This window comes from Macaca thibetana, chromosome 3 (assembly GCF_024542745.1).
Source record: "Macaca thibetana thibetana isolate TM-01 chromosome 3, ASM2454274v1, whole genome shotgun sequence".
In the NCBI taxonomy this organism is placed as follows: domain Eukaryota; kingdom Metazoa; phylum Chordata; class Mammalia; order Primates; family Cercopithecidae; genus Macaca; species Macaca thibetana.
In genome coordinates this window covers 143,029,441-143,042,767 of record NC_065580.1, presented here as the reverse complement: position 1 = coordinate 143,042,767, position 13,327 = coordinate 143,029,441, and the positions used below count along the sequence as shown (strand labels likewise).

General features: G+C 54.2%; 2 protein-coding genes across 2 annotated transcripts in view; one reads left to right on the top strand and one right to left on the bottom strand.

Annotated features, from left to right (window-relative positions):
* The window catches only part of TECPR1 (tectonin beta-propeller repeat containing 1), a 41,903-nt gene extending 29,483 nt beyond the window's left edge, over positions 1-12,420 (bottom strand). The window contains exons 1-5 of the mRNA XM_050783942.1: positions 12,304-12,420; positions 4,622-4,865; positions 3,593-3,775; positions 3,276-3,398; positions 1,700-1,825 (exon numbers count right to left, since the gene is read on the bottom strand). Coding sequence (XP_050639899.1) covers positions 1,700-1,825; positions 3,276-3,398; positions 3,593-3,775; positions 4,622-4,846 — 657 coding nt within the window. The 5' untranslated portion in view covers positions 4,847-4,865; positions 12,304-12,420. The remainder of the gene's footprint in view (positions 1-1,699; positions 1,826-3,275; positions 3,399-3,592; positions 3,776-4,621; positions 4,866-12,303) is intronic.
* Positions 1-13,327, top strand: part of BRI3 (brain protein I3) — a 128,385-nt gene that overhangs the window by 76,965 nt on the left and 38,093 nt on the right. The window lies entirely within an intron of this gene.

Below are 13,327 nucleotides of genomic sequence, written 5' to 3'. Positions count from 1 at the left end.
ACCCACCCACCCACCTATCCATCCACACACCCACCCACCCACTCACCCACCCATCCATCCACACACCCAACCACACACCCACCCATCCATCCACACACCCCACCCCACCCCCACATACCCATCCATCCACACACCCACCCACCCACCCATCCATCAGCACACCCACCCACACACCCACACAACCACTCACCCACCCATCCATCCACACACACACCCACCCATCCATCCATCCATTCATCTGCACATTCACCCATCTGTCCATCTGCACACACCTTCCATCCATCCACACATATACCCACCTATCCATCTGCCCATACACCCACCCACCCACTCACCCATCCATCCATCCACACACCCACCCACCCACATACCCATCCATCCGCATACCCACCCACCCATCCACACACCCACCCACCATCCATCCACACACCCACACACCCACCTATCCATCCGCACACCCACCCACACACCCACCCACTCACCCATCCATCCACACACGCACCCACTCACCCATCCATCCACACACCCACCCACACACCCACCCATCCATCCATTCACACACCCACCCACCCATCCATCCACTCACCCACTCACCCATCCATCTACACACCCACCCACACACCCACCCATCCATCCACACACCCACCCACCCATCCATCCACATACCCATCCATCCACACACCCACCCACCCACCTATCCATCTGCAACCCACCCACCCATCCACCCAACCATCCACACACCCACCCACCCACATACCCATCCATCCACACACCCACCCACCCACCCACACACCCACTCACTCACCCATCCATCCATCCACCTACCCACTCATCCATCCACACACCCACCCACACACCCACCCACCCATCCATCCATCCGCACACCCACCTACCCATCCATCCATCCACACACCCACCCACCCACCCATCCATCCACACACCCACCCACCCACCCATCCATCCATCTATCCACACACACACCCACCCACTCATCCACACACTCATCCATCCATCCACCCACCCACAAACCCACCCACCAATTCACCCATCCGCACACACACCCACCCACCCATCCACACATCCACCCACCCATCCGCAAACCCACCCACCCATCCATCCACACACCTACCCATCCATCCATGCACACACCCAACCACCTGTCTGTCCATCCACACACCCACCCACCCATCCATCCATCCACACACCCACCCATCCATCCATCCACACACAAACCCGCCCACCCATCCACACACCCACCCACCCATCCATCCATCCACACACACACCCACCCACCCATCCATCCATCCACACACACACCCACCCATCCACACACCCACCCACCTATCCATCCATCCACACACCCACCCATCCATCCATCTGTCCACATACCACCCATCCGTCCACTGGCACACCTTCTGTCACCCCAACTTCTACCCCCACACTATTCCTGAAGACTGGGAGACACCAGCAGGGAGCTGGCAGGGGGCTCAGAATCTGTCTTGAGGAGGCCGCTTTGGTGTGCCTGAGCTGAGGCTGGGCACTGATCAGCATGCTGGGGTCTTGGAGAGAAAGGCCAGGAGCAGGCATGGGGTCGGGGGGCCGGGGCTCCTAGGAGGAGCAAGACCCAGGGGGTGCACAGGACAGGACCCACGGAGGTGGGGTCGTGGGGAACTGGGGCAGCGAGAGGGGTTGGCCTTACCTTGCCCTGCAGAGACACAGCCCACACTGACAGGCGGCCCACAGGCTCCTCTGTGATCTCCCAGCCCCCTACAGAGAGGTCGTTGAAGGGGTCGGGCAGCTCCTTGGGGTCGTCCTTCGAGGGGATCTGAAGCAAGGAGGTGAGAAGCAGAAGCAGTCAGCGCCTGGGCGTGCACCCACCTCCCGCCTGCCTGCCATCCAGATGTCTATTCTCCAGCCCAGCCTGCAGCTGCCTGAATTTACAGGGAAGGCAGCATCAGGACTGTGAGGACCCCTGCCCCATCCTCCGTCAGCCGAGTGGTCACCGCTGCCCCCGTGTGGAAGGCGGATGCGCTGCAGGGTCTCAGCTCTGGGCTTTCCAGTGACCTGATCTCGGTGACTCGGTTGCCAGCCCTAAGAATGGGGCTGATGACAGAAGATGGCCCTGCCAGTGTAAGTCTTCAAAAGTCATTGGCCCTCCTAGTGCTTTGGGAGGCCATGGCAGGAGGATTGCTTGAGGTCAGGAGTTCAAGGCCAGCCTGGGCAACATAGTGAGACCCCATCTTTACAAAAAATTTATTATTATTTTTTTTGAGACTGGGTTTCACTCTATTGCCCAGGCTGCAGTGAAGTGGCGCAATCTCGGCTCACTGCAACCTCTGCCTCCTGGATTCAAGTGATTCTCCTGCCTCAGCCTCCCGAGTAGCTGGGATTATAGGTACCTGCCACCACATTCAGCTAAGTTTTGTATTTTTAGTCATCCTGAGTAGTTAGGATTACAAGCATATGCCACCACGCCCGGCTAATTTTTGCATTTTTAGTAGAGACAGGGCTTCACCATGTTGGCCAGGCTGGTCTCAAACTCCCAAGTGCTGGGATTACAGGCATGAGCCACCGCACCCAGCCTCTACAAAAAATTTAAAAATGAACAGGGCATGGTGGTGCATGCCTGTAGTCCCAGCTACTAGGGAGGCTGAGGTGGGAGGATTACTTGAGCTCAGGAGTTCGAGGCTACAGTGAGCTATGACTGCACCACTGCACTCAACAGGGTGCAACAGAGCACGGTCTGGGCAACAGAGCAAGACCCTATCTTTAAAAAGAAAAAAAAAAAATAGGGCCAGCTCCCTGGTCTCCTGGCTTCTCCCAGGCCCAGGGGCAGCCCCAACTCACAGCCCTGGACATCCCAGGGAGGTCTCCACTCATTGGAGGCCACGCCAAGACCCGGGTCCAGGGCTGTCCTCCCTAAGCTGGGAGATGCTTCACGGAGCAACGCTAGAGTCAGAAGTGCCTGCCTTGGCTGAGGGGGAGGACAAAGTGCCAGAGGGAGGCTCGGTCAGGGACACAGCAGCTTGGAGACCAGGGTCAGGGCAAGTTCTGTGCTGTCCTGGGCCCGGCCTGGCTCCCTGTATGACCATCTCCCAAGCAAAGGGACACGCAGTGCTGTGGTGTTCCCGGGACAGGAAACGGCTCAAAGGCTAGGTCCGAAGGTGGGCGTGGCATCCCCCGGTGCACACGGGTGGGGAAGGTGGAGAGGAGGCTGCATGTCACGGTCTGTCCTGGCCCTGTCCTGCCCCCAAGTCACATTCAGGAACAGAGACCTTGGCCCAGATGTCCCGGGACTTGTATCTCCTGTACCGGATCCATTTTCGGCGCCGCACACAAGAATTCCACTTCTTGTCTCTCGTGTAGGTGGCGGGAAAGTCGATGGCGTACGTCCACCCCTGAAACACCAAGGAAAGGGCTCTCAGGGTCTGCAGGGAAGGTATATGAAGAGCTGGGGAAGGTTGGGAGGGAGGGCGTGGCCTGAAGCCTGAGCTCAGGCACCACAGGGTGTAGGGGACAGAAGCAGGGACAGGCGGAGCCCTAGGCATCCCCTCCCCACAGGGCAGTCACGGAGGGTCCCGAGTTCACCTACCCCTTTCTCGGTGGGTTCGCCTCCAAAATTTTCATCCACGTACCAGTCAGACTCCCACTCCCAGTGCGGCGAGGGCAGCGCCACCCCATCCAGCGGCCGGTGCTGGAGCCCACTCACGTCACTCCACGCCCAGCGGTCACTCAGTAGGAGTTTTTCACAGAAGCCACCCACGGGATTCCAGCGCTGAGGGCCGGGGACACACAGGTGGCCTTGGACCCAAGCCTGCTGGGTGGGAACCCAGGCGGGCCGGGCATCTCCAGGGCCAGCTGACCCTGCCCAGCCGGCCCCCTCATTGATCTCCAGAATAGGAAGTGGGCAGAGGGCCTGTTCCCCAGCGACTGAGGACCCCCACGCCACTTTATCACGAGCCAGCAAGTACATCAGTGCGGCCCCAAGGGGCAAAGAATCCTCCTGCCAGCCACGGCGCTCTAAGCAGGACAGGCGGTGGAGGGCACATCTTGTCCTGGGCTCCCGGAACCACTGGAGCCTGCCCTCTTGGGGACCTGGCCGGCCTGCTTTGGTAAGGACACAATAGTGGCTTCAGCCTCAAAGACCCTGCATACTATGCAACTTGGAATTTTTTTTGGGGGGTGCAGGGGGACAGGGTCTTGCTCTGTTGCCCAGGCTGGAGTGCAGGGCACGATTATGGCTCACTGCAGCCTTGACCTCCCTGGCTCAAGTGATCCTCCTGCCTCAGCCTCCTGAGTAGCTGGGACTAAAGGTGCGCACCACCACACCCTGCTAATTCTTGTATTTTTTTTGTAGAGACAGTGTTTCGCCATGATGCTCAGGCTGGTCTCAAACTCCTGAGCTCAAGCGATCTGCCCGCCACAGCCTCCCAAAGTGCTGGGATTACTGGCGTGAGCCACCACGCCTGGCAGCAACTCAGATTTTTAAGTATAAGGAAGGAAATGAAGGCAGGAACTGGTGGGGAATCTGGGGCCCCTATTTCCCTTCTGTGGTTCATCATTTTAACCAATAACCCAGCAAACCGACCCACTCGGCAACTCCAACCATGAGGATCGCTACCTGATTCTCATAGGCCTCCTCTCGGCGGCGGATGGGGACATCGCTGGCACACACATACACGTAGACCTGGTTGTCACAGGCAATGCCCCAGCAGCACTGCGTGGTGGCGCTGACGCGCTTGAACTCTAGCTGGGAGTCCTTGCACAGCTCCCAGTACTGGCCGGCTGTGGACAGCGTGTACACTCTCCCGAAGAGGTCCACCGCCCACAGCACTGAGTTGGGCATGGCAGCAGCTGGAGGTAACCTGTGGCAGGAGGACGAGGGTCAGCGTTCAGGCTCCCAGCCCAGGGGACATCAGAGTCAAGTGAAACCTGGGAGACTTCTACTGTGACTATTTATTCTTTTTTTTTTGAGATGGAATATCACTCTGTCACCAGGCTGGAGTGCAATGGCGTGATCTCGGCTCACTGCAACCTCCACCTCCCGGGTTCAAGCAAGTCTCCTGCCTCAGTCTCCCGAGAAGCGGGGATTACAGCCGCCTGCCAGCACACCCAGCTAGTTTTTGTATTTTTAGTAAAGACAGGTTTTGTCATGTTGGCCAGGCTGGTCTTGAACTCCTGACCTCGTGATCTGCCCGCCTCAGCCTCCCAAAGTGCTGGGATTACAGGTGTGAGCCACTGCACCTATGCAACTATTTATTCTTTGTTTTTTTGTTTATTTTTTTGAGACGGAGTCTCACTCTGTTGCCCAGGCTGGAGTGCAATGGCACAATCTTGGTATCTTGGCTCACTGCAACCTCCACCTCCCGGGTTTTCTCCTGCCTCAGCCTCCCCAGTAGCTGGGACTACAGGTGCACGCCACCACCCCTGGCTAATTTTTGTATTTTTAGTAGAGACATGATTTCACCATGTTGGACAGGCTGGTCTCGAACTCCTGACTTCAGGTGATCCGCCTGCCTCTGCCTCCTGAAGTGTTGGGATTACAGGCATGAACCACCATGCCTGGCCTCTTTTTTGTTTTTGAAAGAATTTAAAAATAGATCACTTGAGGCCAGGAGTTCAAGACCAGGCTGGTCAACATGGTGAAACCTCATCTCCACTAAAAATATAAAAACTAGCCAGGCATGGTGGTGTGTGCCTGTAGTCCCAGCTACTCAGGTGGCTGAGGCAGGATAATGGCTTGAACCCGGGAGATGGAGGTTGCAGTGAGCAGAGACCCTGTCTCAAAAAAAAGAATTTAAAAAGTAGAGACAGGGTTTTGCTCAGTCACCCAGGCTGGAGTGCAGTGGTTCAATTACAGCTCGTTGCGGCCTCGAACTCCTGGGCTCAAGTGATCCTCCTGCCTCAGCCTCCTGAGTAGCTGGGACAACAGGCATGCCCCACCATACCCAGCTAATTAAAAAACTTTTTGGAGAGACAGAGTCTCACTATGTTGCTCAAGCTGGTCTCAAACTCCTCGTCTCAAGCAATCCTCCCATCTCGGCCTCCCAAACTGCTAGGATTACAGACTTGAGCCACCACGCCTGGCCAGATCTTTGTTTTCAAAACAATCAATGAAAGCTTACAGGTTTAGCTGAATCTCAAAAGATATAACTACCCCACTGCCTCCCCAGGGGTCTCCCCCCCATGTTGGCCTCTATCTGGGCATGGTGAGGGCATTTACACATGCCTGGCATTCTAGCCAGAGCCAACGTGACCATGTGAATTCAAGGACATAGTGGTCTTCTCTTCATGCTCCCTCAGCGACTCCCTCCTCCCCCTCCCCTGGCTCTCTTCTTCTGCTGTTCTCTACTCCTTTCTTTTTCTTTTCTTTTTAATTTTTTAGAGAATGTCTTGCTCTGCTGCCCAGACTGGAGTGCAGTGGTGCAATCACAGCTCACTACAGCCTTGAACTCCTGAACTCAAGCCATCCTCCTGCCTCAGCCTCCTGAGTGGCTGGGACTACAGGCATGTGCCACCATACCTGGCGAATTTTTTTTTTTTTAACTTTTTTCTAGAGATGGGGTCTTGCTATGCTGCCCAGGCTGGTCTTGAACTCCTGGCCTCAAGCAATCCTCTCACCTTGGCCTCCCAAAGTGCTGGGATTACAGGCATGAGCCACTGCACCCAGCCCTTTCTCTCCTCTTTCTCTGTGCTTTGTAGGCATAGCCAAGGCTATTGCTAAGCTCTGCCACTGACCACTCCTGGCCTCACCTCCAGGGCCCACAGTGCTGTTGCACCCAGGGGTGTCCTTCCTGGAGCCCTGGCTCCTGGTAGGAACAGTCTTTCCACCACGGCAGGGCCACATGGCCAGACACAAGGCAGCCAAACACAGAGCTACCGGATGAGGCCACCGGGGCCATCACCTGAGAAGCTCTGCCTGATAGGGCGGCTCCCAGATCCAACCCAGGACACTGCCCCAGGGCCTGAAGAGAGGAAAGAGCCTACAGATGAAGACATGGCCAGTCTGACTTAAATACCAGAGCAAAAGGAGATACGCAGAGTTTATTTAGGTGCCTGGAGGCTGGGCCCGGTGCTCCCGCAGCATGCCAGAGCCATGCGGGTACTCCAGATGGCTGGGTGACTGTGGCAATGGCACGAGATAGAAGCACATCTGAAAATAGGAGTAGCTGCCAACAGCAAAAAAATTAATAATAATAAGCCAGGTGCGGTGGCTCACACCTATAATCCCAGCACTTTGGGAGGCTGAGGCAGACGGACCACCTGAGGCCAGGAGTTTGAGACCAGCCTGACCAACATGGTGAGACTCCATCTTTACTAAAAAAAAAAATGCAAAAATTAGCCGGGCGCAGTGGCGTGCACCTGTAATCCCAGCTACTCAGGAGACTGAGGCAAGAGAATCACTAGAACCAGGAGGTGGAGGCTGCGGTGAGTTGAGATTGCACCACTGCACTCCAGCCTGGATGACAGAGCGAGACTACGTCTCAAAAAAAAAAAAAAAAAAAAAAAAAAAAAATGCTCTTTGGGTTCTGTTTTTTTTTTTTTTTTTTTTTTTTTTGTTTTTTTTTGAGACAGAGTCTTCCTCTGTTCCCAGGCTGGAGTGCAGTGGCACGATCTCAGCTCACTGTAACCTCCACCTTCTGGGTTCAAGTGATTCTCCTGCCTCAGCCTCCCAAGTAGCTGGAATTACAGACCTGCACTACCACGTCTGGCCCATTTTTGTATTCTTAGTAGAGATGGGTTTTTGCCATGTTGGCCAGGCTGGTCTTGAACTCCTGGCCTCAGGTGATCCGTCCTAAAGTGCTAAGATTACAGGCGTGAGCCCCCGGCCATGGCCGGGACAAGGTATATCTTACAAACACCAAGAAGACAGAATGCAGGTTGAAAAGGAAGTGAGTGAGAGGGTGAGGAACAGGAAGACAGGAAGCAGAACAAAAGCTCAGCTCTGGGAAACTCCCATAACAGGAAGTGGACGAAAAGAACAGGAGGGAGACTGCCCAGTAGAATGGAGCAAGCCCAGGGAGTAAGAGCCCCTCGAAGAGTGGCCAACCTCCTCCACCCCAGGGCACCAAGGCCCATCAAACATATAAGAAAATCAGAACACCAGCCTTCTGGAACCATTTGAAACTGGCATCTGTGTCCAGGGTCCTGAGCTGGGACCCCGGTGACCTCCAGTGACCTCTTCATACCTCACTGATCAGGACTGAGGTCCCCTCTGGCACCTTCACAGTGACTAAGAGAGTCCAGAGCTGCCTGGATCTCAGAATGATACATTCTGGGATCGTCACTTTCTTGTACCACCAAAAGCTAACTAACCTCTCTATGCCTTAATTTCCTAATCTATAAAAGGCAGAATGGGGCTGGGCGCGGTGGCTCACGCCTGTAATCCCAACACTTTGGGAGGCCGAGGCAGGCAGATCGCGTGAGGCCAGGAGTTTGAGACCAGCCTGGGCAACATGGTGAAACCCTGTCTCTACTAAAAATACAAAAATTAGCCGGGCGTGGTGGTGGGCGCCTGTCATCCCAGCTACTCGGGAGGCTGAGGCAGGAGAATCGCTTGAACCTGGGAGGCGGAGGGTGTGGTGAGCCAAGATTGTGCCACTGCACTCCAGCCTGGGTAACAGAGCAAAATTCCATCAAAAAAACAAAAAAAAAAGGCAGAATGGGATAGTGACATACATACCTATTTCTTATGAGAATTAAATGAGATAATATTGGCACAGAGCTTTTAATACACAGTTCAGTACCCAGCAAGAATTTGATGTTCCTTGGCATTTTTACTTGGGATTATTTACTTTTTACTTGGCATTGTTAGTGGGTACTTGCTACCACAAACTGTCACTTCTTTTCCATCTCTTAAAAAATAAAAAATTAGGCCAGGTACAGTGGCTCACGCTTGTAATGCCAGCACTTTGGGAGGCCGAGGCGGGCGGATCACGAGGTCAGGAGATTGAGACCATCCTGGCTAACACAGTGAAACCCCGTCTCTACTAAAAATACAAAAGATTAGCCGGGCGTGGTGGCGGGCGCCTGTAGTCTCAGCTACTCGGGAGGCTGAGGCAGGAGAATGGCGTGAACCTAGGAGGCGGAGCTTGTAGTGAGCCAAGATTGCTCCACTGCACTCCAGCCTGGGTGACAGGGCGAGACTCTGTCTTAATAAATAAATAAATTAATTAAATTTAAAAAATTAAAAATCAGCCAGGTGTGGTGGCTCACACCTGTAATCCCAGCACTTCGGGAGGCTGAGGTGGGTGGATCCCTTAAGCCTAGGGGTTCAAGGTCAGCCTGGGCAACATGGCGAAAACCTGTCGCTACGAAAAATGCAAAAATTAGCTGGGTATGATGATTTGCTCTTGTAGTCCCAACTACTTGGGAGGCTGAGATGGGAGGATCACTTGAGCCTGGGAAGTTGAGGCTAGAGAGAGCTGAGATCGAGAGACTGTACTCCAGCCTGGGCGAGGGAGCAAGATCCTATCTCAAAAAATAAAAATAAAAAATAAGAAACCAGGGCAGGGCACAGTGGCTCATGCCTGTAATCCCAGCACTTTGGGAGGCTGAGGCAGGTGGATCACCTGAGGTCAGCAGTTCGAGACCAGCATGGTCAACATGGTGAAACCCCGTCTCTACTAAAACTACAAAAATTAGCCAGCTTGGGAGGCTGAGGCAGGAGAATCGCTTGAACCTCGGAGGAAGAGGTTGCAGTAGGCCAAGATCATGTCACCACACTCCAGCCTGGGCAACAGAGCAAGACTCCGTCTCAAAAAAAAAGAAAAAGAAAAAGAAAAAACCAAGTCCCTTTCAGGTCTGAGTCTTCAACCTCTTCATTTCCATAATAGTCTCTGCACACAGTGGGTGCTGAAACAACGTTTAAGGATAATCACCACCACCTACCTCCAACACGCTGCCAACTCCCTGATCTAAGACAGAAATACTTCTCCGGGGAAAACAAATGCCACAAATAACTTGAAAAGCAAGGTCATAATCGGTGGACAGATATGTAATAAAGCAAGTAAAGTGTCAGTAGTAGAAGAATCTAGTTGGTGGGGAGGGGGATGCTGACTGTGTAATTCTTTCAACTTGGCTGTATGTGTGAAAATCTTCAATAAAATGCTAGGGGAAGATGAAGGGTTTTTTTTTTTTTTTTTTTTTTTTTTAGTTGTCACTTTCTTTTTTTTTTTTTTTTTTTTTTTTGAGACGGAGTCTCGCTCTGTCGCCCAGCCCAGGCTGGAGTGCAGTGGCGCGATCTCGGCTCACTGCAAGCTCCGCCTCCCGGGTTCACGCCATTCTCCTGCCTCAGCCTCCCGAGTAGCTGGGACTACAGGCGCCCACAACCGCGCCCGGCTAATTTTTTGTATTTTTAGTAGAGACGGGGTTTCACCGTCGTCTCGATCTCCTGACCTTGTGATCCGCCCGCCTCGGCCTCCCAAAGTGCTGGGATTACAGGCGTGAGCCACCGCGCCCGGCCTAGTTGTCACTTTCTATAGCGTTAAATATAAGTTAGTCTTCAAAGATAGCTCAGAGGCCAGGTGCAGTGGCTCATGCCTGTAATCCCAGCATTTTTCGAGGCTGAGGTGGGAGGATCACTTGAGCCCAGGAGTTCAAGACCAGCCTAAGCAACACAGGGAGACCCCATCTCTACAAAAATAAAAAGTAAAAAAAAAGAAAAAAATTAGCCGGATGTGGTGGCACATGCCTGTGATCCTAGCTACTTGGGAGGCTGAGGCAGGAGGATCACTTGCGCCCAGGAGGTTGAGGATACAATGAGCTATGATTGTGCCACTACACTTCAGCCTGGACAGCAGAGCGAGACCTTGTCTCAAAAAGGAAAACAAACAACAACAAAAAACAAAGATAGCTCAGAATTCACTGGATAAGCAAACAGTTTAGCTAGACTCAGTCTTCAGGTAGAGCTCAATGAAAGGAGATTTTGACTTTCCTTCAGAGAAATGACTAAGCATTAATGTATTCATAGACATCATTGAACCTTCTGGGCAGTTAATGGGAGGAGACTCTGCTACAGTGAAAGGAAGGGGTGGAGGTTGCTGTTATTTACAAACTCCCTTTAGAATGGAGACCCAAGTACCGGTCACTTCCCAGCTACAGTTGACATCCGGTAACCATCCTTGGTGAGCCACATTTCCTTTCTGCCTCTGCCAAGAGGCTCCCCCTAGCTCCTCATGGGCCACTTTCTGGCTGTGAGCTGATCAGGCAACTTGTACAGGGTCACGGGGTCAGAGGACTCTTGAAAGAGGGGTGGGAACATGAAGCCCCATGATTCAGGGATCCTGGGACTTGTTTGTTTTGTAGGGTTAGAGGGATGGAGGAAAATCTTCCAAATCAGCAGCCTCGAATTCACCAAGAATTTCTACAACATGAATTTGAGTTGAACCTTCAGTCGTTCCACGAAGAAGGTCTGCTCGCCACCCTCAAAGCCATCTGCCTTTCTGTCTCGGTTTATTCACAGATCCTTTCAGAGACCAAAAAAAGCACCCAAGAGAAGCGGGGACAGAGATGTGGTAGAGGAAAAGACACAATACCAAGAACGCTCCGCAAGCACTTACTCACTTCCTCTGAGCCTTAGGAGTCCTACCTAAAAGGTTTCTTGCTTATTTTTCTATTACACTGTCACTCCCATCCAGTATGCAAACAGAGTCGGCAATGCCTACTACAGTAGCTCGCTGGCTGCAAGGTGCAGGGGCTGTTCAAAAGCGACATCGGGGTCCTAAAAGGTGGGGAAAAGCAGCAGAACTTGCATGGCAGTTGATTCTTTCCTGAAGAATAGGGTTCGCCCAGCCCCACCAGGCAGGAGGTGTCCTGAGTCAGCCTGGCGTTCAGCCCAGTTCTGTGCACTTGGGTGACAGGTGGTGCCCCTGCACTGCCACCAGTAGCATATGTGGGAGCTCTGGGCCCTGACCATCTGCCAAAGCTAATCTGACGACAAGCAGATTTGCTCCCATCCATGCCCAAGGAGAGGGCTAGGCAGGCCCTTTGCTGCGTGATTCTCAAAACCAGGATCCCGCGATCCGCTTCTCCTATGGCTGCAGTCCAAAGGCTGGAGTGGGGACGTCACCTGCACCAGGCCACTTCGCCAGACTGTGGGCGTTCCAGGGCAGGGGACAAGGGTGGCACCCTCCAGGCGTGCAGGCGTGAGGACAAGTGCGGTCCCTCCTTGCTCCCTCCCCCCGAGTGTTCGGGCAAACAGCCTGGGGGTGGTGGGGAAGGCGGCGTGCCCAGCCCTTCATCGCCCCAACCTTTCCCATGGCCCTGGCCGCCGCTGCAGCTGGGGCGCCGCGCTGCACTCACCTGAGCCCGCGCGGGGCGGGGCGGAGTCGCGGTGGTAGCTCCTCGGCGTCCGGGCTCAGCGGACCAGCCCTCCCGGGGCCCGGGCAAGAGGGTGGGCCGGAAGCGGCATCAATCCCCGTGCCCATTGGCCAGCCTCTCCAGGGCGCTGAGGCCTGGGACGTGCGATTGGCTGCGGTGCGCCGCGTCGGCGCGAGCTTTGAGGTCGCGTGCCCGCCCACTTCCGGGGTCGCGCCAGGTCAAGAGTCCAGAGTCGACTGAGTGAGTTCCCGCACTCTCTCTGGCGGCGAGACACCGGCCGCCCTCCAGGACCTGGCCTGCAGGAGCGGAGAGGGCGGTGTGGACACCGCCTGCAGGCGAGGAGAAGGGGTGGCGGGGAGGGTACCTGGGTGCGTGGCGCTGCGGCGACAGGAGGAGCAGTGTGTGGGCGCCCGGCGTGGGGCGTGGAGAGGACGCAGGGAACAGGTGTCTTCCTGATCTCCATCGAACTGAAACGTAGCCTTTGAGCACACACTACACTTAAAGCTTTACTATTTCGGGGAGGATTCCTGGAAACATATGTGATTTTATGACTATAGCATGGCGTGGTGTCAGTAACAGGCCCCGGATTGCTCAAACTCTATTGCCAGTGACAAAACCCAGTGTAAGCTGGCCTAATATATTAATAGTAATATGTGAGTCCTCCTGGGGTGCCGAGCACTGACGTAAGTGCTTTACTTGGGTCTTATTTCATCCTCCAGCAACCCAAAGAGCGGGTGGCGTCATTGCCATTTTACAGATAAGAACACAGGCTCATGGGTGGAGCGACTCACATTGTAAGCGATGGAGCTGGGATTTGAAAACACTGTATCCCGCCTGGCAGAAAACTGGCAAGGTTAGGATGGAGAAAGGAGAAAAAGGAAAGATGTCTGGGCCAGGTGCAGCAGTTCATACCTGTAATCCCAGCACTTTGGGAGGCCGAGGCAGGTGGATCACTTGAGGTAAGGAGTTTGAGACCAGCCTGGCCAAGGTGGTGAAACCCCATCTC